This window comes from Fusarium vanettenii (assembly GCF_000151355.1).
Source record: "Fusarium vanettenii 77-13-4 chromosome 9 genomic scaffold NECHAsca_6_chr9_2_0, whole genome shotgun sequence".
In the NCBI taxonomy this organism is placed as follows: domain Eukaryota; kingdom Fungi; phylum Ascomycota; class Sordariomycetes; order Hypocreales; family Nectriaceae; genus Fusarium; species Fusarium vanettenii.
The window spans coordinates 2,260,313-2,282,769 of NW_003315877.1; the positions used below are offsets into that span (position 1 = coordinate 2,260,313).

The 22,457-nt window shown below is 51.1% G+C and overlaps 9 protein-coding genes across 9 annotated transcripts; 6 read left to right on the top strand and 3 right to left on the bottom strand.

Annotated features, from left to right (window-relative positions):
- Nucleotides 1-169: 169 nt before the first annotated feature.
- NECHADRAFT_48689 (uncharacterized protein) lies at nucleotides 170-4,911 on the bottom strand (the record flags this gene model as incomplete). The annotated part of the gene is made up of 11 exons (XM_003050629.1): nucleotides 170-584; nucleotides 638-1,101; nucleotides 1,148-1,764; nucleotides 1,812-2,124; nucleotides 2,169-2,511; nucleotides 2,563-3,158; nucleotides 3,202-3,433; nucleotides 3,474-3,838; nucleotides 3,890-4,341; nucleotides 4,388-4,470; nucleotides 4,520-4,911. The coding sequence occupies 11 exons, from the start codon at nucleotides 4,909-4,911 to the stop codon at nucleotides 170-172; spliced, it is 4,272 nt and encodes a 1,423-aa protein (XP_003050675.1).
- Nucleotides 4,912-5,450: 539 nt separating this feature from the next.
- NECHADRAFT_85240 (uncharacterized protein) lies at nucleotides 5,451-7,989 on the top strand (the record flags this gene model as incomplete). Its single annotated transcript, XM_003050235.1, has 10 exons — nucleotides 5,451-5,703; nucleotides 5,752-5,780; nucleotides 5,825-5,879; nucleotides 5,927-6,003; nucleotides 6,049-6,186; nucleotides 6,281-6,554; nucleotides 6,598-7,064; nucleotides 7,109-7,584; nucleotides 7,631-7,925; nucleotides 7,987-7,989. The coding sequence occupies 10 exons, from the start codon at nucleotides 5,451-5,453 to the stop codon at nucleotides 7,987-7,989; spliced, it is 2,067 nt and encodes a 688-aa protein (XP_003050281.1).
- A 433-nt stretch (nucleotides 7,990-8,422) lies between these two features.
- On the bottom strand, nucleotides 8,423-9,661 carry NECHADRAFT_85241 (uncharacterized protein; the record flags this gene model as incomplete). The annotated part of the gene is made up of 1 exon (XM_003050630.1): nucleotides 8,423-9,661. The coding sequence occupies one exon, from the start codon at nucleotides 9,659-9,661 to the stop codon at nucleotides 8,423-8,425; it is 1,239 nt and encodes a 412-aa protein (XP_003050676.1).
- A 310-nt stretch (nucleotides 9,662-9,971) lies between these two features.
- On the top strand, nucleotides 9,972-10,811 carry NECHADRAFT_85242 (uncharacterized protein; the record flags this gene model as incomplete). The annotated part of the gene is made up of 1 exon (XM_003050236.1): nucleotides 9,972-10,811. The coding sequence occupies one exon, from the start codon at nucleotides 9,972-9,974 to the stop codon at nucleotides 10,809-10,811; it is 840 nt and encodes a 279-aa protein (XP_003050282.1).
- A 1,914-nt stretch (nucleotides 10,812-12,725) lies between these two features.
- Nucleotides 12,726-13,526, top strand: NECHADRAFT_85243 (uncharacterized protein; the record flags this gene model as incomplete). Its single annotated transcript, XM_003050237.1, has 1 exon — nucleotides 12,726-13,526. One exon carries the CDS (start codon nucleotides 12,726-12,728, stop codon nucleotides 13,524-13,526), a length of 801 nt encoding a protein of 266 aa, XP_003050283.1.
- Nucleotides 13,527-13,876: 350 nt separating this feature from the next.
- Nucleotides 13,877-15,064, bottom strand: NECHADRAFT_48542 (uncharacterized protein; the record flags this gene model as incomplete). The annotated part of the gene is made up of 1 exon (XM_003050631.1): nucleotides 13,877-15,064. One exon carries the CDS (start codon nucleotides 15,062-15,064, stop codon nucleotides 13,877-13,879), a length of 1,188 nt encoding a protein of 395 aa, XP_003050677.1.
- A 1,501-nt stretch (nucleotides 15,065-16,565) lies between these two features.
- Nucleotides 16,566-18,235, top strand: NECHADRAFT_96482 (uncharacterized protein; the record flags this gene model as incomplete). The annotated part of the gene is made up of 4 exons (XM_003050238.1): nucleotides 16,566-16,775; nucleotides 16,828-16,930; nucleotides 16,977-17,181; nucleotides 17,290-18,235. 4 exons carry the CDS (start codon nucleotides 16,566-16,568, stop codon nucleotides 18,233-18,235), a joined length of 1,464 nt encoding a protein of 487 aa, XP_003050284.1.
- Nucleotides 18,236-18,898: 663 nt separating this feature from the next.
- Nucleotides 18,899-20,449, top strand: NECHADRAFT_106390 (uncharacterized protein; the record flags this gene model as incomplete). The annotated part of the gene is made up of 1 exon (XM_003050239.1): nucleotides 18,899-20,449. The coding sequence occupies one exon, from the start codon at nucleotides 18,899-18,901 to the stop codon at nucleotides 20,447-20,449; it is 1,551 nt and encodes a 516-aa protein (XP_003050285.1).
- A 377-nt stretch (nucleotides 20,450-20,826) lies between these two features.
- On the top strand, nucleotides 20,827-22,086 carry NECHADRAFT_96484 (uncharacterized protein; the record flags this gene model as incomplete). Its single annotated transcript, XM_003050240.1, has 2 exons — nucleotides 20,827-20,866; nucleotides 21,251-22,086. The coding sequence occupies 2 exons, from the start codon at nucleotides 20,827-20,829 to the stop codon at nucleotides 22,084-22,086; spliced, it is 876 nt and encodes a 291-aa protein (XP_003050286.1).
- Between the last annotated feature and the right edge of the window lie 371 nt (nucleotides 22,087-22,457).

The following is a 22,457-nucleotide window of genomic DNA, read 5'->3' on the forward strand; positions in this document are numbered from 1 at the left end:
ACATCTCTCTGGGTTGCTGAGACAATTTCTATTTAAGAGTCTAGATAGACCAGAATGAAAAGGAGGGAAATGAAAGAAAGAGTGTTTGCCAGCTGGCTGGCTAGTTGAACAGTACAGAGATCTATATTCTAGAGTGCAGTGAAGGAGTGGTAGTAGGGAAAAGTCCCGATTACGAGCGCCCAAAACGCTTCTTTGGCACCCTCAACAGCCAGTAAGCAATCAACGCCGCAAAGACATTGAAAATCACGTAGACCCAGATCAATCCAAAGTTCCTCCAGCGTTCACTGTAATGAATATCCACCGTGGCGAGGTAGGTGTCGGTTGACGCGATAGGGCAGAACAAGCAGGTGTCGTTTGCCTGAGGATTCTGTAGAGTACCTCCAGCCATCTGCACAAAGGGTCCAGCGTATGTCTCGCATGTCATGTTGGCCGGGGGGTTGAACATCAAGAGCTCTACGTTTGAGCATTTGACATTCTGTAGGCCTACGCCGGTGGAGAGCATGGCTCCGATGAGATATGTCATGGGCGAGGCGCGGTACATGAACGTCCAGAACCCAGGAAGGGCCGAGTATGGGACAAGCACACTGTAGTAGGTCAGCCATCGTTCTGAATACATGAGTGCAGACTTGGAACTTACCCAGCAAAAACAAGAGTCATCATGAACAGGAGCAGTGCAAAGGTAGCTCCGACCTCGGCAGTCGGAGATCCCGCAACAGCCATGTGCGCAAAGGTTCCTTCATAAACCATGAAAGCCCAAACCAACAAGAACATTAAAGCACCCCGCTCGTTCTGCGTGTCGGTGATATCTCCATTCTTGTACATTCCGACGAGGAAGTAAAAAGGGAGGTATACAGCGAGAGCTGCAACCGAGTTCCATACCATTTCGATAACGACATTCGCTAGAACAAAGTTGTACCAAGCGTAGGTCTTTGAAGACCTCTCTCTACCCTCGTAGAGGGTTCGCTGAGAGATGAACCCGGGCATTGTCTGATAGACGAGGAAGGCGAAAGTGACAACGAGCATGAAGGTCGAGAACATCTGATTTTGAAGACCCTGGAGTGACAGAGGCGAGTTTTGGAAGGAAAGGCCGATAAAGAGACTCTGTTTGCTGTTAGATATATATCAGAACCTGAGGGGGTCAACATACCGTTCCGAAGCAAAGAATCATCTTGGAGTAGATGTAAGTGGGCGTTCTCCAGTACTGCTCAGCAGTCCTCATAGTACAGGACAGAAATTGTTGCGAGAATGACGCAGCGTAGCTCGTTTGGACTGTATGAGCTTCCGTCTGAGCGGCTGTCGGCTTCATCATGACCTTCAGTTCGTCCTGAAGCACGCCAAACTCGGCGCTGTTCTTCCATGCCTCGGCCCAGTCCACGTCCGTATGAGCGCCAGGAGCAGCGCCGATCGCACGGAGCATCCATTCGGCTGGATTTTCATCCTCCGTACATGGGGTAGCTCCGTTTCTCTCAAAGTACGACGTCATGGTGCTCGAGTTCTCGCCAATGTCACCAAAGTACACTGTCTGGCCGCCTTTCTTGAGGAGCAGAAGACGATCGAACTGTTGAAAGAGAACCGCGGAAGGCTGGTGGATAGTGCACAGGATAGCTTGGCCGTGATCTGCGAGCTTTCGGACAAGAGTGGCAACAGCCCAGGCGGTTTGACTGTCAAGACCGGAGGTAGGCTCGTCGAGGAACAAGAGGACTTCGGGCTTGGCTGCGAGTTCAACACCAATCGAGAGGCGCTTCCGTTGTTCCACGTTGAGACCTGGCTTATTAGCAAGTTGTCTCGATACGGGAGTATATACCACGAACCTTCTCCCTGGACTCCAATGACTGCATCCGCATAGAGCTCCATCTCCAGTAAGCTAATCACCTCTTCCACATACTTGTACTTCTCTTCGGTAGTGGTCGATTCTGGTTGTCTGAGAACTGCACTGAACCGGAGAGCTTCCCTCACAGTTGACGTTTCAAGATGAATATCCTGCTGTTGAACGTATCCCGTTGTTCGCTGGAATGCCTTTCCACGTGGGTATCCGTTGACCGACACGTCACCAGTGACAACGCCCATCGTGACTCGATCGGCGAGCACATCAAGCAGAGTAGTCTTTCCGGCGCCAGAAGCTCCCTTTTGAAGTCAGCAATGTTTTGTCATGTCTGTGTGCAGCTTACCATCAGTGCAGTAATCTTTCCTGGCTGAACCCACCCGTCAACCGAGTTAAGAATACGGCGAGTCTGTCCCTTGATGACAATGTCGTAACAGAGGTCCTTCCAGGCAAATGTAGCAGTCTGAGAGTGCGCAGGGGATTTCAGAGTGTCTGTGTCCGGACTCTTTTCGCGAAAAGAAGCAACAGGTTCGTTGCCTGTCTCTTCATCCACCTTGGACTTGCTCAGAGGGTGAGCCTTGCGAAAGATCAAGACTTCACCCTTGGATGGGCTCATGGAGAAGAACTCGGCAGCAATGAGGTATGTGAAGGAGAAGAAGCAGATAAATGCAATCAGGATGCCAAAGTTTCTATCCAGTTAGTATACTGGTTCAATGGAATGTGATGCGGCAAAAATTCACCTCCACAAGTGAGAGTGGTAGTACTCGTAGACGGCACCGATATAAAAATCACCAGACACAAAGTTCTCTCCGGGGGCGGCACCAGCAACCGAGCAGGTTTGCTCTCCGGGTCCAGCATTTTCGTAGGGAGGGCCAGCAGGGATCAGGGTCTGACAAGGGAATGTTCTGCCCGAGAATTCGTTGGCGACCAGAGCTTCGTAGCCGTAGGCGATTGGGTTGATGTAGTTGAGCCATCTGAGCCATCCTCTCATGTACTGAGTAGGCAGAACAAAACCAGCGTAAATGACAAGGCCGATGATGAAGATGGCAGCAGGGACCAAGGCTGAATGGACCGTCTTCGATGCTTGTCCAATCGTTCGCAGGATCATCGACATGGTCAATGTAGTTGTGAAACCGATGAGGAGAAAGATGAAGAAGTAAGAGGCCTCGCGACGCAGGTTGACCATGAAGTAGAGCGGGAGGTTAAAGGCAAGGGCCGAGAGAATCTTGGATGGCAGATCGCAGATGATGGATGAGATAGCTTCTGAGAGGGGGCGATACATTGCATATCTCGAGTGCTTCTCTACGATTGGTCGTTGGGCGTACAATGACAGGATCTAAGAGTGTAAGCTTGGTTCATGACAGCGGCTAATCATATACCTCCAGGGAACTGCTCAAACCGTTGAACAGGATGGCAAAGAAGAGGACGGAGCATCTGCTGTTCATGGTTTCGGCAGCTTCAGCGAGATCAAAGTACACGCTACCGAGGACCAATGACATGAACAAGTTTCCTCCCACGGTGACTACAAAGAAGGTCTTGTCGCCGAGGAGCCTCTGGACTCCCCTGGTCATGCACAGGCGGATCTGCATGGGTACGGAGATGGTGAATGGACTCTTCTTGGACCTTGGGAGGATTAGTATGAACGATACACGGGGAGGAGGGAGTTCCATACATGAATGGTGCCTTTTGGGCCTTCTTGATGTTTGTGAGCTTCTCAACCTCTTCGCCACCCACGGGATATCGGGTCTGAAACGCCGCAATGTCATGGATAAGGTTGGCTTTGTGCGCGCTCATCCTCCAAACGTCGGCAAACTCCTCCGAGGTACGGGGCACCTTTCCTTCAAAGCCAGGCCGTACAATGCGCTCGTCAGGGTTTGTCAGGGAGGTGAGGAAGTCGGCCGTGGTCTGACGAGGAGGACACTCGTAGCCCATGTCAACAAAATACTTCTTGGCTTCTTCTCGGGGACCAAAGTAGATCTGATGACCTTCGTACAGCAACAAGACTTTGTCAAATTCCTACACGGCAGTTAGCTATGAGTTGTGAACGAGTGCCTGGCTGTCACATACATCGTAGGCTGCCTGACTGGCCTGGTAGAGGGCAACAATAGCGCTGGTGCCTCCCAGTTTTGTACCCAGACGAAGTGTCTTGACAAAACCCAGGGCGGTTTCACTGTCCAGACCTCGCGTGCTGTTGTCCCAACATTGGATGGCGCTCTGGTTGAGAGTAGCCTCGGCGATGCTGACTCGCTTCCTCTCACCTCCGCTGACACCTCTGACAAAGTCGTCGCCAACCTTTGTATCGATGGTGTGGCTGATTCCAAATATGGCCATGACAGCATCGCGAAGGTGTTCGGCGTAGACTCTTCGAGACGTGTTGGATACACGGTTCTGTGGCGTACGTGCAAGGGCTGCAAAGAGGAGGGTTTCTCCGACGGTAAGATGAGGGAAGTGAATGTCGGTCTCTGCTTGGTATACCACCTCTCCACGGAAGTTGCTGTGCATCAGGTCCCATGGGACACCTTAGGGGTTAGTATCATGTCAAGGTGGATTAGAGTTGATACCTACCTTGATAGTTGAACTCAGAGGTGTCTTCCATGTTGAGGCCATGGGTATGGCCAGCAATGGTCTTGAGCAGGGTCGAGACACCACTATACAGGGGTAAGAGAGAGCATTGGTAGGGATGACTTCATACTGTACCTTCCAGGACGTCCGAGCACAAGCAATAGCTCCCCACTTTCGACAAGACCATCAAACTCATTGATGATCTGAATCTTTCGCTTCCGATTCGCGAGCCAGTTGAGTGCACTAAGAGGACTACGCCAGAGAACGTTCAAGACATCCTTCTGGTAGTCGGTTGGATCACCAAACCCGTGAACGTTGAGGTTTCGCCAAGATACGCCGGCGGTATGACGTGGGAACTTTTCGGGGTCTTGGGAAAAGGCATGAAGCATGGCCTTGACCCAGAACTCGGGGTGAAAATTGGGCGACTTGGGATCGAGGCGGGTATCTTGGAGTAGAAAGGGGCTGACGCCGGCAGAAAGAGTCGAGTATGTTCTCGTGAGGGAGAAGGATCGAGCGATTTGAGCCATTGGCTCAGTGTTGTTGCCATTCTCGGTTTCGCTTTCACTGGCCTGGTGCATGCCAGTGAAATCCTCGATCGGGGTACTAGACGCAGGAGACATGGTGGAGGGAGAATGGGACAGGGGTAAAAGAGTGGAATACAAGACAACAGGCGGCAGAGGCCGCGGAAAGAAAAGTATTAAGAATCGTCTGAATTGTAGAGTCCCCGATTGGATATTCTCACAATACTAGAGAAACCTCCTGGGGGGAACGCTTTTATCTACATGCCCTGACTAGATATCGGTGGGAGGCCTTCGGAAGCTTCGGTACGATTCAGAGCATATAAACAGGATATCCATGACAAATGCGGCTCAAATCTCACTGCTGCGCTTCTTCTTGCAGAATCCCGAGACAACAAATTCTTCTCCTGAGCTGGGACGTCATCAACGGCGTCGTGACATATGCCTCCAACCCCCAAAAACGGGATCTACCCACAAAGGATCCTAGCAAGTGGCGCGGAATTGCGAGATAACAGACCCGCTTCTCCGTGAACTAAACCAATCTAGGAATGTCGGCGCCGACGCCAAACGGCGTTCTCCAAGAGGCAAACTTTGGCTTGGCCTTAAAGAACGCCGCTCCTACTCCGGACACCGCTCACTTCCCTCCTCCCGTCTTTCATGCAGACGAAGCTGAATTCACGCGCAGATGCCGCGGAAGCTACACGATGCCCGAAACTCCGCCCGTATCCGAGACGAGATTGCGCGGGCCCAAGAGGTCCAAGGCCTGCGACCAATGCAAGATGAGAAAGATCCGCTGCTCCGGTACGTACCCTTTGAGATCTGACGGCAGTTTACTAAGATCTTTTCAAGGATATCCTCCCCCTTGCGGAAGTTGCATGGTGAGTAGTGGTTGTCCTTGGGGTAGCATCGCTGACACGTCTAGGAACGAGGGGCCACCTGTCACTTTGGCAGAAGAAAGGTTCCATTGAGAAAGAATGGTGAGTAAATGAATCGTTCTTCTGATATGCTATTGACATTATTTCAGTCAACAAGGACTTGTTGAGCAACCCAGTGATTCCAAGTGACGGGGTCTTGACCAAGCTCGAATCGACAGCAATCGAAGTGAGTAGCTCTACACATCTAACCAAGCTGATGCTAATAGATTAGGAAACACAACATGCCCTTCACGTTCCAGAGAAAAAGGTCGCCCTGCAAGTTGCGCAAGGAGACCTTTTCATCGACCGCGTACTCTTCGGAGCACCTCCAGGTAACAACCAAAGTCAAGAGCAATGCATTACTCTCAAGGTAAGAAAACTCCTTGCAACTGTGAGCTGTCTTGCCATTTCACTTCAAACCCTTTCTCTGCGATGCTCAACCAGTCCTGCGCTAAAACCATCAGGGCAACGGCCTCTTTAGTAGGTTAAGGAATCGATCGACATGGGCCGTTTTTGACATGAAAGCCCTAGGTGGCACGTACAGACTCACCTTCTTCTCCGACAGCAGGCTCGAGTCTCTCTCGACGAAGCTGCGAAATCACAAGGTTAATGATCTTGTTCGGAGGATTTCAACCATCCTAAAGAATCGAGTGAGATCGCCCGATACAGAGTCCGTCATGTCGAGCCCGCCAGACAGTGGTTACGTGGACAATGCATCAGCGGCCAGACACATTGCAGGTAAGTTTCGTGTCATTTTGATGCGCAATTCTCATTTTTTCAGCATATTACGAGCGTGTTCATCCTCTCTTTCCACACCTGGATCGCGCGTCCTTCGAGGCAAAGATCTCTTCTCCGAATCTACCCAACATCCTCGCCGAAGAACCCGCTTTCTCAGCACTCTACCACTTGGTTCTTGCACTAGGTTGCTTGCACACTGGTGGCGGTAGCTTTGAGCCTGGAAAGGGCAAGGCCTGGAAGCTCTTCTCAGTCGCCCTACCTCTTATCCCTGACTTGGAAAAGTCCGATGATCCGCTAGTAGCCCTCCAGGCCATCACTACCGCAGCCGTCTATGCCTTGGGCATCTCGTGTCTCTCTATTGAACAGAGGATCATGACCCAAGCTGGTAGAATGATTCAAGATCTTGGACCAGCCATCGCCAAAGGTCCATCGGCCAAAGCCTTTCATCGAATATTTTGGGTCATGTATTGCATCGAAAAGATGTCTAGTTTCCACTTTGGCCGCAGCTCAGTAAGTAGTCCGCCAGCTTGATTGTTGCATTAATAACATTGCAGACTTTGGTCGATGCCGAGATCATCACGCCCATGCCGCATATCCCTGAATCCATGTTTGGGTCGTTCAATTGGGTCCTCACATTTGCTCGGCATTCCCGGCTGCTTTCGCGGGCCATGACCACTCTGTTCTGTGCAGGGATTTGTCAAAAGGGATTGGACTACTACACGAATACCATTAGTCAACTCTTCGAAGATCTCGAGCAGTGGAGGCTCTCCATCCCCGAAGGACTCCGCCCAGGGCCTTCTTGTCAACCTCACCTGTTTCGTCGACCAGTCACAGGTCCATCCGTGATTTGGATCAACTACCTCTATTACAGTTTCAAGCTGATCCTATTGCGATGCTATCTTCAAGTTAACGGGGAACGCGATCAAAGCGAATCGAACAAGAATCTCTCAAGGGAGCATCTCATTGCTGTGTCGAGATCCATCCTAGAGATCATCACCTACGTCGATGTGGAACCTTCTACTCCATTGTGGTCTGTAATCGGCTACATATTCACGAGCCCTGCTAACTTGACATAGGATTCTGGCCGGGATTCCGATCTGTGCTCTTTTCGTCCTCTTTGACCAAGTGATCAACGATCCGACGCATCCCGATACAAGGAGCAACCTTGCGCTTCTCGACATCGCAGGCGGTCACTTTAGTCGAATCGAATTTGCCAGCGAAGGTTCTCTACCTGGATCCCTCATTGCCGAGTTTGCCTACATCGCCAGAGAATACGTCAATGAGACAACATCACAAGGTCTTGACCTTGGGGGTTCGCTTCACCCCCAGCGATCGCACGGTGATGGCATGTCTTCGCTAGAAATGCCGGAAGTCCCAGGATCAGCAGATCGTACTATGAGTAAGCTTGATAAAGGGACTGATGTACTTTTAGTAAGTTACCAAGCTTCACTTACTCACTCATGCTAATCGTTGATTAGCCCCCCACGACTCTGGAGACAAGTCAGGACATTGCCTCCATGAGCTCGGCTCTCTATTTTGCTCCTCAAGATTCATGGATGGGAGGAAGTGATCTTTTATTGGGTATAGACGTGATGGATATTTTCAACAACTTGAGTTGACACGACTCTGTTTGGCTGGGATAGAATTGGGTTATTAGACACTAGACGGGCATACCATAGAACGGACAGGGCAAAGCAAACGACTGCTAATTCTGTATTATATAGTAACATTGATCTTCATTCCCTTTACCTTCCGCCCAGTCTTGCTTTGTCACAATCCATGCATAAAAATCCATGGATATTCGAAAGCTGTATTCTTGTCTAGCGATCCACGTTTATCTCTATCTTTCGTTCCGTCTAGAAATTCTATCAGGCTCCATTGCGATCAGAAACTTCTTGTCGTAACCACTTCCTCCAGGATTCATCCTTGAGAATACTTCTCACTCTTGCTTCGAGCCATTCCGTGTTGCCCCAGAATCCCCATGACGCCTGGAATCGACACCAATCAACCAGAGCTGCCTCCCAGTGTTTGACAAAAACCTCCCAGTCGTAGTTGAAGGGTTTCTTTTCCGGAGATCGCCGACTGAGCAAGGTTTTGCGGTACAACTGTAGCAGCGCCTCCTCCCCTTTATCCATCGGCAGTTCATCTGGAATCGCGTCGTGTTCGGTGAGCATGCTGAGGGGGACAGAGCATGTGAACAGCTTGGCCAGATCGCAGACGCCTAGACCAAGTCCCGCATACTGGAAGTCGAAGAAACATACGTCATCGCCTGATTCGGTGGTGAAGAGGTTTTCAGACTTGACGTCGCCATGGATGAACGTCTCAAAAGGTCGACCACGGGGCGTGAGGAATTCGGCCACCACCTCGGCAGTAGATAAGGCAGAGCCTTCAAAGGGGGCGCAGAAAGCTTCGGTCCATTCCGAATAGTCATCCTCGGCCAGAGAGGCATACTCGCTTCGCCGAGTTGCCAGATATGTGTAGCCTCCGTTCAACCACAACTTGTCGCCACCCTTTTGCGATTCTCTTCGCTTCGACTCTTCAAAAGGTGGGAGGAGAAAATGCTCCAGGTTCGCAGGCAAGAATTTCCAGGAGCTACTGTGGAACTTTGCAAGCCACTCGAGCGCAGATTGAACTTGGCGCGGACTAAGAACAGATCTCTTTTCGCCTGCAACAGGAAACTTGATGCGCAAGTCGGTGAGCACAGTTGCAGTGAGTCCTTGGAGTTTGCTTCCATCGGCATTAGGGCGTCTGCTTGAGGTCAAGCAATGGGCTACCGCAATATCATCTTCGAGATGGGGCGTGATTTCCTCGTAGAAGTACTGTTCGACGTCATAGCTCAGGACTTTTCGGAGATGACCCTCGTCCTTTTTACCGGGAGGAGGAGATATGAGTTTCAGGATCAGACGGAAAGTGTTGCCATTGGTTGAATCGTTATAAAGACGGCGCACAGAAGCGGCAACGGTCTCGTTTGCAGCCTTTACCGTGATGGCGCAGATGTGGCCGTAGCCAGCCCACAATGTCTGGATTTCGCGGCATGAAGTGACTTCCAGACCGAGTGGAGCGAGAAGAGTTTCGGCAACATGCCTTGACTCAATTTTGGATGCCATTGTTCCAGACGGTGAAGGTTACAGCGGAAACTAAAAGCCGGAGCCGGGACCGGGACCGCACGGAGGCGGAGTTGGAGGCGGACCGGAAAATCATCTCGGGGAGTGACGAAAGCTGACTCAACAATCTTATCGCAAAGATAAGAGGAACTCGACACGTGATTGATGCACTTTGTTATTCCATGCCAAGCCTCATTAACCCGCCACACTCAACTCAATCACAACCTCCCAGGTGTCACCACACAACGAAGCTCTTACTAGTCTTGGGCAAAAGGATCTCTCTCTGGCTGTGTTTCCCTCCTCAGAAACGAAAATGTCTGCCTTGGTCAGCCCAGGTCCGGCCGAAACCACAGTGACCGCACCCATCACCTTCAAACAAAGAGGGCGACGGGCAAAGGAGAGCTTCAGGAAACGGCCAGCGAGCTCAACAATAGCGTCGGCGCGTGACAATCCAGATGCTTCCTCGTCTTCAAGCGACGAACATGATACGTTAGAGGGACCCCGGATCAAGCGCGGTAAGAAGGGTATTGTCCCGACCTCAACAAATGTCAAGACCACCCTGAGTGAAGATCACGGCCCTACAGCCTTCCGAGCAAACCGTGACATTCCGCTATCAGACACAAATGATGCAACGAAGCGAAAAGACTGGTACGACCAGCCCACGGCAAAGGGCCCAGCTCGTGCCGCATCCAACGTGCGCATCACCACAACCACCGACTTTGCTCGCGATTTGTGCAAAGACTACGCGAAAACGGGCTGGTGTGGCTTTGGAGATTCTTGCGTATTCCTTCATGATCGAAGCGACACGCAGCAAGGCTGGCAGCTCGACAGGGAGTGGGAGGTGCACAACAAAAAGAAGAAGCTCCCTAGCACCACCAACAAGGGTGAAGATAACGGGAATGCAGACGACGACACGACACTGGACAGTGTCCCCCTTTCCTGTCCCATCTGCGAGGGGCCTTACAAGCGCCCTATCGTAACCCAATGTGGCCATTACTTTTGCGAAGCTTGTGCGCTTCAGAGATACAGAAAGGATCCAACCTGCAGGAGTTGTGGGGCTGCAACCATGGGTGTATTTAATGCAGCATCAAGATTGGAACGGCTGATGCGTCGGAAGAGGGAACGCGAGGAGGAAACAACGGACAGGAGGTAAATGCCACAACAGAGGTAAAGGAGTTAGCCGATAGGCGAAGCTATTCAGAAAGGGGGTCGGTGTATGGGTAGGTACAAGGCATGAAAAGAGAGCAAATAGCAAGACGCTGTGGAACTGCCGTTGGTAGAACCCCTGTTGAAAGAGATGAAGCCCGATGAGTTACCCATCCGAGCAAATCACAGGCATCACCTAGGTCCCTCTCCTGCGATTGTGGGCGACTTGGACCAAGAATGGAGCCCGATACATCCCTCTCCGCTTGACGCCTGTCGCGTCTATCATGCCTCATCAACCATAATGAGTTCTGATTTCAGTTATAGCCCTTGACACGCAAGATAATAAAGGAAGAGATATTCAGGAGATGTGAGGTATTTCTTTGCCAGCCAGGGCAGCCTTCCCCAGACATTTGCAGAATGTTATGCATAGTAGTTGAAAGAAAATAATTTTAAGGATAATACTTAATTTCACTAATCAAATACCGCTCAAGATGGTGTTTTTGTCTTGGTGCTGCTCATGGTGGTTACTCATTTCAGTCCAGGGTAGGCTAGAGGCCGCCTATCTTCGGCGTTTTGGTATAGCCTCACTACGATGTAACGGACCCTGCAACGCTAAAGATTTGGGGGAATCAGATCATGCCACAAGATGCTCTGGAATCCATGTGTGCATTGGTGCGGTTCTTCCAGGGTAATTGCTTAACAACATCACCAATGATGTGCAACTATCCGCAGGGCATCATGATAGAGTTTAGAAAAAGACGAAGAATATGCCTAGAAGCAGCAAGAGTGGATACATTAAGCGATATCAAGGGGAGTCGGAAATCGGCGTTTAATTGTTTCGAGCTGCTCTTGGCGGGGTGGAATTCCCCGTCTCGCGGGTCTTTGACCAGGACCCATGGAAGAAGCATTTTGTTCTAGGAGGGAGCTGGAATTCAGCCACAATGCCAGTCCGAGTTAGTGGAGTTTTTGCTCCTTTGGAAGAAATATGATTGGTCAAGACCAGGCCAAGATCTGATCAGCAAAGACGTGGCACATTTGTCCAAGGTGGCTGTGCAAATCTCGCTTGACCTCGATCCGCTGGTTTGGGGCATATTTTGCTCATTTCCTGCTCTCCCGTGGGGTTCCGCTACTGGTAAATGTCGCAGCCAGCACCTTGGTGGAACGAGGCCCGTGTTTTTAGGTCCCCGAGAGACAAGCTTTGGCATCTAGACCCTGGACATTTTACGGTTGCCCGCGATACTCGTTATAGAGATGAAAAAGCTTGGCAAAACTTGGCTCCTGGCCAAGCATATGGACCGAACCATTGTGGCTATACCGGTAGGGCCGACGCCAAAAGATGTCATGGCTCCAAGACCGGTACGAGAATGCGAGGATCTGACATGCTCGATTTCGTCAAGTGTAAGCTTGGGGTAACGCTTGTACGTCACGACAGGCCATTGTTGCAATGATCAGCTTGCCCATCGGCAATTATTGCATATTATTGGCTGGGAAACACGGTTCAGCTTTCAGGTCGGTGACAGAAATCCCCTCTGGCACTGAATCCTTCACACTAACGGGACTTTAGGGGTGACCCCTGTCACGGAGCGGGACGTGACGAATTTACCGTCAACTGTCATTGGACTTGGCGCACTGAATAACCATGAACAGTAACCGTAGGCCCTGCTAAATTCTGACGTGGTGTCACGGTAAGCACGGTGTCACGGTGCCAGAGGTAAACAAGCATAAATCGCCAATGTCTCAGGGGCTGGGTGATTCGCCCACCATCAGACACCCCTGTAAGGCTGACTCCGTGGCTGGTCCAGCCCTGCAGGGAAGAAGCAATCTGCCTGCGCTTTGATGAGGAAATTTTACAAATACCCAGCTTCTCCCGGTTTTTAGCTTCTCTCTAGGCTCGACAACCTCATCAACACCATCCGCAGCCATGCAATCAACACTGCTTTGGGGCCTTCTTGCCTCGTCGCCTCTCCTGGCTGACGCCCTTGGTCGCTCGACTACAAAAACAGCCACCAAGACTGTTTTCCTTCCTCCCCGTCAGACTGGTACGGTTAAAAACATCTACGCGTCCATCATCACTGAGGAGGAATCCAAGACTGAATACCTCCTCGCCTGTCAAACCAACTTTAAGTCGCCATACACGTGCGGAGGCGAATTCACCGGCATCACTGTCACATACGAAAAGTCCATGGTGGACATCTCATTCAACACGACCACTTACGACTGTGAATTGGGAACTGCGGCTGTCTGCGCGACAAAGACGCAATCATCGGGTGACGCAGCGACCACAACACTGGCTCCCAGCGAGAGCTCCGCTTGGATGACGCCTATTACCGTTCTCGAAGTCCAGAAGAAAAAGACAATTAAGAAGAAGAAGACGACCGCTACTGCTGCGCCAACGGCGGGATCTAGCTCCAAGCTCTGCAAGCGCAAGGTCCACCACGGCAGCTCTGGGGGAGATTCGAGCTCGGGTTCTAGCGGAAGCAGTGGCTCCAGCGGCAGTTCTGGCAGCAGCTCTAGCGATTCGGATTCAAGCGACGGCACGAGCTCCGGCACCAAGACGGGCAGTGGTTCCAGTACCAGCGACGACGATGATACCACCACCAGCCAGAGCAGCAAGAGCAAGAGCAAGAACAACGATGACGACTGCTCGGGTGCCTCTAGGCTTACTGGGACCTGGGGTTTCTTGGGTCTGGCGTTGAGTGGCTACATTGTTGCCAACTTGTAGGAGGTGGAACGGGTGTAAACGATGCGATTTCGTTGTCCATATTTAGCATTCAGCGACTAGAATTATCCCCAGCGGCATATGATTATAATTCAATTCATCTTTACATTTTACTGGTATCTTGTTGATTTTTGTGTTTGTCCGGTTTCAAGGAAGCCCCGAAGCGATTGGGGGAATTAAAGATGCCATCTGATAGAGACAATAATGGAAAACGTCCCTTTCCCATGCTGCACATCTGGTCACATGGTAAGGCATGCGAGTTTGAGTCTTATATAATTGTGGTGGATCTATACATGATCTATCCTCTATAGTCCATCGGGGGTATTCCTGTCAACCTCCCACTCAATCCCACTCTATGACCAGCCAATTCTAAATAGTTCATACCCGCTTTCATCCCCACGCCCTACGCCGCTACGTTTATCCAACTTCTCGTGCTCCAAAATCTCAAGTCTACGCCCTGACTTGCCTCGAGGTCGATCCGATGCTCCAAAGGCGTCCTCGACTGTGTTTAAGATGCCAGCAAACTTGCCCTCGGAGCGGATCGTGATGAGCATCCAGAAAGTTCCGCCTTCTGCAAGAATTTGGGTTGCGCAGTGACACAGCAGGCGTGCGTGCTCGAGTGCATAAACTACGTCGGTGGCCAGGAGCATTGTGGCGGGTACATCGAATGGATGTTCATGTGAAGGGCTGGCCCAGTCGAGAGGGAAGGCGCTGATCGAAGAAGAACCATCTTTGGGGTAGTTGAGTGCAATATTTGATTGCAGGTTATCGAGGACGGCAGGGTGATAGTCGGTGGCAATTATCTTCGAGTCCCTCACGCCCAAGGAGGGGAGCAGTTTTCCGAGAGCAAGGCTGACAAGCCCTGTGCCAGCTCCAAGCTCGATAATGCGTGTATCTGATGTCGAAGGAATATTTTGAAGTCCAAATCGAGCTGGTGAAGCGCACATGATTTCGGAGAAAACTATCGACGCTCCCCAACTTTGCAGTCCGACGTCTTGGTAGTCCGTATCGGTCGTACCCGCCAGTTCGTCGTTGAGTTGCACTTTGATCTTTCCCTTGGCTTGTCCTGGGATTTGTGTATCGAAAGAAAAGCTTCTCATAAATGATGTGTCTTGTTCGTCTTCGTCCACGGCCGGCGTGAACAGAGACTCAAAGATGTACGCCGCCTGGTCGACAGCCCGTTGGCTTGATTCTTCAGAACTGAAGATGGAAAGGGTCTCGGCACGCGAAATGAAGCCCGTTAACCAGCGTTCCACGAAAGATCTCTCAAATGCATCCGCACGGAGTGTGGTGATGGTCTGCTTTGAGTTATTTGTGTCTTCGTCTTCGTTGCCAGACGTGTAACCGGAATCCACGTCCAGTTGAGTGATGTCGTGCTTTGCTTGTGAGCTGAGTTCCTGAGAAAAGGGAAATGACAAGGGGCAGTAGATGGCAGCCAACTGGTGCAGGGCGTTAATGACATCTGCCTCGGCGAGTTTAGTCAAGGTGAACAGGGGTGGTAAGCTGCTTGACGGCGGCTGCAGGGCGCTAGAAGAGCTCATCTTGTCGATTAACTTTAGAGATGTCTTTGAATTTGATCCGAGATGGTGATTCAGAGCAGAAAAGGTTGGGGAGAAATTTGTGTAGGTCTAGAAAGTGGGCGAAATGCGGGCGCGCTACCTTAAATAGGTCTAAGCCCGGTGCCCTAAATTGAAGCTATCATGAAAATTTTCTGGCCAAGTTGCTGATTAGAGACTGACTCGATGGGTCCGTCTCGGTCCCACGTGCTCCACCGTTAGGCTAAAATGCTTTGTTTCTGGAGTGTTTCATTATTTGTTTGGTTTCTGCGGTTCTGGATTGTGCTCAAGATGTGCATCTGGTTGCCTTGTTGTGTGGTCGACACTCAAGGCACTCAAAGTCGTAACCACTTCAACACCAGAGAAAAGTCGGAATAGCCGGTTGAGACGAGCGACTCTGTTCTTTTTTATTAGTTGTAAAATTCAAATTATTCTTTTAACACGATTCTGTTGCTGCCGTGCTATCCTCCAGCTCTGTGTGCTCACCGTGATTCACTTCTTGTCTTGAGAGTAATCGAACGCCCGGCCCTTGATGGGAACTGAGCCAGAAGATCGAGAGTAACAGAGATACTGCTAGATGGCCATAGTAGGAAGTGAAAAGGGTTATGGACACAATTGCTTGTATCATGAAACTAGACAATTTCAGCTGACTTGTCCTTCCATGCTGGCTTGACTACACACAATGCGTTGCCGTTAACACGGGGCAACCCATCTTGTTGGAACAGATCAAACAGTTCCTCCGCATTTCGGAATGTCCCTTCAATAGTCTCCCGCCAAGCATCCACCATAAACCATGACTGACCACTCGTACATACAATGCCCGGCCCAGCCGGAGCATGAGCGAATTACAGAGGCTAACCTCACTAACCTCAACCGAGCCAGGGACCTCGTACCACTCATCCACGTGTTCATGCCATCGTGAGGCTCTTCCAAGGTAACCATAACTCTATCGATCGCGCTACGCATGCGATCCACCATCCACGCCACAAAATATGAACCTAGCTCGGTCAGATGCCGTTATTCCCTGAACCAGAAAAGGGAAACTAGAGTGCCAAGAATTACGCATAGACCAGCCAAGGCAATAATTCGCAATCAATCTTCTTGCAGGATCCAGCGGACTGGGTCCTCGCGTGCAGAAAGGATCCATTTGGCATGGCGCAAAATGGATTCTCGATGGCGTTATCGCGACATGGGGCCATCCTTCCGCCCGTCATTCCCGACGTATTCTTCCCAATCTGGCGAAATCTCAATCAAGCTTATTTTCAAGCGTTTCATTAAGCCTAGATAGCGTTCATGTCGTCATTTTCACGTTGCTCTGTTGGTCGAGACGTGCAGCGGTTCCCATGTATCTGGCTCGCTATGTAGCTGTCATGACTGTAAGCAGTGTCGTATCCATCAGACCATGGTTCTTGGCATGGAATCCTATAAGAACTGGGTTTCATCGCCATTTTGGATCTGCACTCTTATCTCATGCTCCATCGCCATCATGGGTAACGAAACGCAGACACAGACCAAGGTCGAGCGGGTGCTTAACGGCAAGACGGTTACTGAAAAGTATGCCGACGTGACCCTGCACCTGATTGAGGAGCATGGGGACAATGTTACTCCTCTTACTCCTGAACATGCAGCCAAAGTCAAGAGGAAGCTTTACCTGCGGCTGATGGGCTTGCTGTCCATGATCAACATTATGCTGTTTGTTCGTTTCCTGCTCCGGAATACTGCGACATGGTCACTGACGAGCCATGTAGATTGACAAGTCCACCCTGGGTTATGCAGCCATCCTTGGCCTATTCGAAGAGACGGGCATCTCTCAGGCTCAGTATAACAACCTGAACACCATGTTCTACGTTGGTAGGTTGGATACCCAACCACAAAGGAGCGTGCCTAACCCTAACAGGCTACCTCGCCTTCCTATGGCCCGGACATTACCTCATGCAACGACTCCCCTTCGGCAAGTTCGTGGCTGGCATCATCTTTTCATGGGCCGTCGTCATCTTCCTCCACTGTGTTGCAACTCGCTACGCAGGACTCATCGTGCTACGTCTGGCCCTAGGGGCTGCTGAAGGAGTGGTTGTCCCTGCTATTGAAATCACCATCGGCATGTTCTTCGTTCGCCAAGAACAATCCTTCTTGCAGCCTGTGCTGTGGATCACATGCCAAGGCGCCCCGATTGTGGCTGGATTCGTCGCCTACGGCCTCCTTTGGAGTAGTGGACCTGTTCTCCCTTGGAAGCTACTCCACGTCGTCACTGGTGGTATCACCCTTTTGCTTTCCATCTGGGTCTGGTTTGACTATCCCAACAATCCTGCTGAAGCAAGGTTCTTGACGCTTGAAGAAAAGGTGCACGTGGTTCGACGCGTTCACGAGTCTCAGCAAAGCTCAATCGAGCAGAAGCAGTTTAAGCGCTCGCAGTTTATCGAAACCATGAAAGACCCGGTATCTTGGTTGTTTGCACTCCAGGCATTCACCCTGATGTACTGCAATAACCTTACCTACGGCCAGAAGAACCTGCTCGTCACGTCCCTCGGAGTCACACCTCTCGAGTCTACTCTGGTTGCGGTTGCAGGTGGCGGCTTTGGTATCATCAACTGCGTCGTCGCAGCGTTTGCCCTGAGACGCTTTCCCGGTAACTTTGCACTGCACTGTACCCTTTGGTGCTTGCCAGCTATTGCTGGTGGTATCGGAATGGTTACTGTACCTTGGGATCGAACCATATCCCTGCTCGCCTGCATGTTCCTGGCGGCTCACACATATGGTGTTGCATACATCATCGCTTTGGGATGGACAAACTCTTCTGCCGCCGGATATACAAAGAAACTGACGAGGAACGTCATGTTCATGATCGGATATAGCGCTGGAAATCTCGTGTCCCCCCAGATCTGGGTCCCGTCAGCCAGACCCAGGTACTACGGAGCTTGGGCCTCTATGATTGTCGTCAGTTGGTTTGGGACGCCTGTCATTCTGTGGGTCATCCACTTCATCCTGGCCCGCAGAAACAAGGTCAGAAAAGAAAGGCTAGCCGAGCTCAGCGACCAGGATGGTAGTGGCTATGTCGAGCAGCTGGATGAGAATGGGCAGATGGTCAAGGTCAAGGTTGAGGTTGCAATGCTGGACTTGACTGACTTGGAGAACGAGAACTTTATCTATCCGCTGTGAGACAAGCTTAGCGGAGAGCTTGATCTTATACAGCCTAACGATCAAGTAGATCATTCGAGAAATGTTCGAAAAACCATCCCCGACCTTAATACTACATCCCTGGTGAACGCGGTGACCTATGGCAATGGTGGCGGTGCCCTTGATCAGGGGCTAAGCTAAATGTAGTACAGACGTCTGACCAGTCTTGAGAGAATCGGAAGTAGCCTTGCCGATTGAGCTTGGCAGAAACACCCGGCGGCTTGGATGTGGTGACACAAGCGCGTAACTAAGGATAAAGTACGCGCACTCTCACCGGAATAAAGGCTTGGCCTTTCAAACGAGGTATTTGGTCCGTGTTTCATGTTCCTGTGCCACGTGAAACATGATAACGGGACGAGATTTTAAGGGGAAACTGTGGGGAAGACTAAGAAGCCTATTTACTTGGCAAAGTCAATTTTCCTCCAATACCTGCCATTACCATAAAATCGAAGATATTATAAGACTTGGTGCGATGTCAACCTTGGATACCTAGGTCAAAGCACCTTCATTCTTTGTGTTTTGCTCTTTAGTCTACATTCGTTTGTTTCTTTGTTCAGTATCCTCGATAATTCAGCACTTGGGCAGGCCTCAGTGCATTTGTTAATACCCTTTGGCTTTATTCTTGACCATTTCTATCCTTTCAAAATGCTCGCCCAAGTCGCCTCTGTCCTTCTCGCTGCTGCCTCTGTGGCAACTGCCCAGTCTATCGTTGGAACTGCCTATGGATTTGCAAGCGGTGTCACCGGTGGTGGTGCTGCAGCAGCTGCTATCCCTTCTTCTGTCGAGCAGCTCGCTGAATGGCTCTCTGACGATACCGAGAGAGTGATTGTTATTGACAAGGAGTACGACTTTACTGGAACTACTGCGACTGGCGCGGGATGTGATCGCATCAGCTGCAGCTCCTCCAATGGTGGCCAGCTTTACCTCGGAGATCTCTCTTGTGGAGGCTCAGACAACACTGCTGTTAGCTCTATCAGCTACGATACCGCCGGTACCACTGCTCTGCCCGTTGGAAGCAACAAGAGTATCATCGGTACCAACGGTAAGGGTGTTCTCAAGGGCAAGGGTCTCTCGCTCCAGAAGGGTGCCAGCAACGTCATCATCCAGGGCATTGAGTTCACCGACATCAACCCCGGAATTGTCTGGGGTGGCGATGCCCTCGACCTTCAGGGTGGAAACGATGGTGTCTGGGTCGACCACTGCAAGTTCTCTCTCGTCGGCCGCATGTTTGTGGTCTCTCACTACGATGGATCCCGCCTTACACTCTCCAACAACGAATTTGATGGTGTTACCACTACTTCTGCTTCTTGCAACGGCAACCACTACTGGACCATGATGTTCATTGGTGAGGGAGACCAGGTTACCTTGGACAAGAACTACTTCCACGATGTCTCTGGACGTGCTCCCAAGCTTGGCGCCGATGGCGTTACCTGCACTTTCCAGGCCTCCAACAACTTGTTCAGCAACATGAAGGGACACGCCTTTGACGGCTACAACGGTGCCACCGCTCTCATCGAGGGTAACGCATTCGAATCTGTCAACACCCCCATCACCGAGAGCGGCGCCTCCGTTTCGACCTTCTTCAACGTCCCCGACGAGTCCGCTGCCGGCTCCTGCGAGTCATCCCTCGGCAGAGCTTGTGCTATCAACAGCGTCGACTCGAGCAGCGGTGACTGGCCATCTCTCTCTGGTTCTGGCGCCCTGTCGACCTGGTCCAACCTGAAGGAGTACCTTGTCGAGCCTGTTGCTGCTTCCGAGGTTTCCAGCCTTGTCAAGGGTGGAGCTGGCCCTGCCAACCTTGGAACCGCCTCCAGCACTGATGAGACCGAGTCCGATGCCACTGAACCGTCCACTGCTGAGAGCAGTCCCGCCGTCGAGGAGGCAGAGAAGACTGAGAACGCCCCTGCTGCCGCCGCCACTTCTGAAGCCGCTGCACCTGTTGAGACCGCGCCTGTCGAGACTGCTCCTGCTGAAGCCGCTCCCGTTGAAAGCGCCCCCGCTGAGACTGGCTCTGACAACTCCGACTCCGACTCTGGCAGCGAGGTTGCGCAATGGGGACAGTGTGGCGGACTCCACTACATTGGCCCTACCCAGTGCGCGTCTGGTACCTCGTGCGTCGCCCACAACGACTACTACTCGCAGTGCGTGAGCTCTGCCACCAGGCGTATGAAGAGGGCTCTCCGAGCCAAGTATTAGACGGACGATCTGGCTACCTCTTTGAGGGTATCTTATGATGCTATTCCCCCCGCATCTCCGGATGTGTTTTGTCAGTATAGTTTAATATTTAGGTTCAAGGACCGTATATAGTTGTATGAAAGCCAATATTTCACACCCACATGGAAACTTGGTCTGGTGAATGTTCATTTTAGTTTCCCTGTCTTCAAGTCGATTTGGCAAGGCTCGGCTCTTTGGCTGTTGAAGACGGATGATAGCCAAAATAAATGTGGTTGAGGTCTTGACGGGACATGCAAGTGCCCAGGAAAGGTGCTTGGTGGGTCTCGGGATCGGTCATCCCCGTGAGTTGTTCCTTATGTGACGGGGATGGCCGATTTTGAGGCCCGGTGCCACCCAGTATGCAATTGGGAGCCTCATTGTCAGCAACGGCGAGGCGAGGTCTCTTGCCGAATGTCTGATAAGGAAGTAATCACTGCCAAGCCCAAGAAGCAGCAGCTGTGCTTTGATAGGGTCATAACACTGTCTCCCCGCTTAACAGACTGATAATGCAGCCGCTAACACCAGTAGCCTCTCCTCCAACTCACCCGGTTCTGCACATTGACATTGACCTGTTAACTATACTTGGAGGGCGCACTTCACATAATTGACAAGCGGGGTAAACTTAGCCGGCATGCAGTATATAAGCGTGCTAACTGCAACAGAAGAACGGATCTGGTCGTCCATCATCAACACACACCACAATGTCTTCCACAACGCTGACAACCACCAAGGCTGCCCCTAGCGGCACCATTAGCATTCAGCCCCAAGAAACTCCACACACAGCTCATGGCAATGAACTCAAGGACAAGACGCCACTTCAAGCAATGTCGCATGGCGATGTTGTCTTGAAAGGAATCCCAACACACCCAGACTTTGCATCACACCGGAAATGGCAGCTGGAGCATATGGCTGCCGCCTTTCGTCACTGGCACCGAGAAGGCTACGTCGAAGGCATGAGTGGTCACATTTCTGTTCGTGACCCCGAGTTTCCCAACGCTTTCTGGACGAACCCTTTGGGCCGTCATTTTGGACTCCTCAAGGTCAGCGACATGATTCTTGTCAACCTTGACGGCGAGGTCATTGGTGGAAACCGTTCTCGACCCCCAAACACAGCTGGTTTCCTCATCCATGCGTCAGTCCACAAAGCTCGACCTGACACACATGCCATCTGCCACTCTCACAGCATCCATGGAAAGGCGTGGTCTGTCTTTGGTCGTCGGCTCGAGATGCTGACACAAGACGCCTGCAAATTCCGAGGAGATGCCCATAGCGTTTACAACAGCTACGGAGGAGTGGTACTGGGAAGCGAAGAGGGTGATCGCATCGCCGCGGCTCTAGGCCCCCGAGGAAAAGGCTGCATCCTACGAAACCACGGCATTCTCACCGTTGGGCAGACTGTGGATGAGGCCGCTTGGCTGTATACCTCGATGGAAAACACATGCCGTGTGCAGCTTCTCGCCGAGGCTGCTGCTGCGAATGGCGTCCCCAAAGTTCTCATCACAGACCAGGAAGCCAACTTCAACTTTGACGTTGAGAGCGACCCAGAGATCTGTTACTGCGAGTTTCAAGTGTACTATGATTTGGAGGATGAATTGTCGAATGGAGACTTCAAGAACTAGGCTGTCACCTATATGTCCGGTGAAGACGATTCTGTCGGTACCAAACGGGGATATAATGAAAAAATTGAGCTTCTGACGGGCTATTGTAGTTATAGTTATTGCAAAATGAACAATCATTATAGGGCATATGACAAAGACTCTCCAACCCTAACTTTGAGAAGAAAGAGAGACAGAAATTAGGCATGGTTTTTATAGCGGTTGATGTGTCCAATCCATGGTCCTTAAGTCGAAATCATTGCTAAGCATAAACGGCTGCCTTTCCACGAATTAGAATAAAAGAGACGTAAGAGTGGTGTTTTTTTTACCAGTTTTTGTCATTGAATTTGCCATTCCTCATCATTGGAAAGGAACAAATGCATTTAGGGCTTATC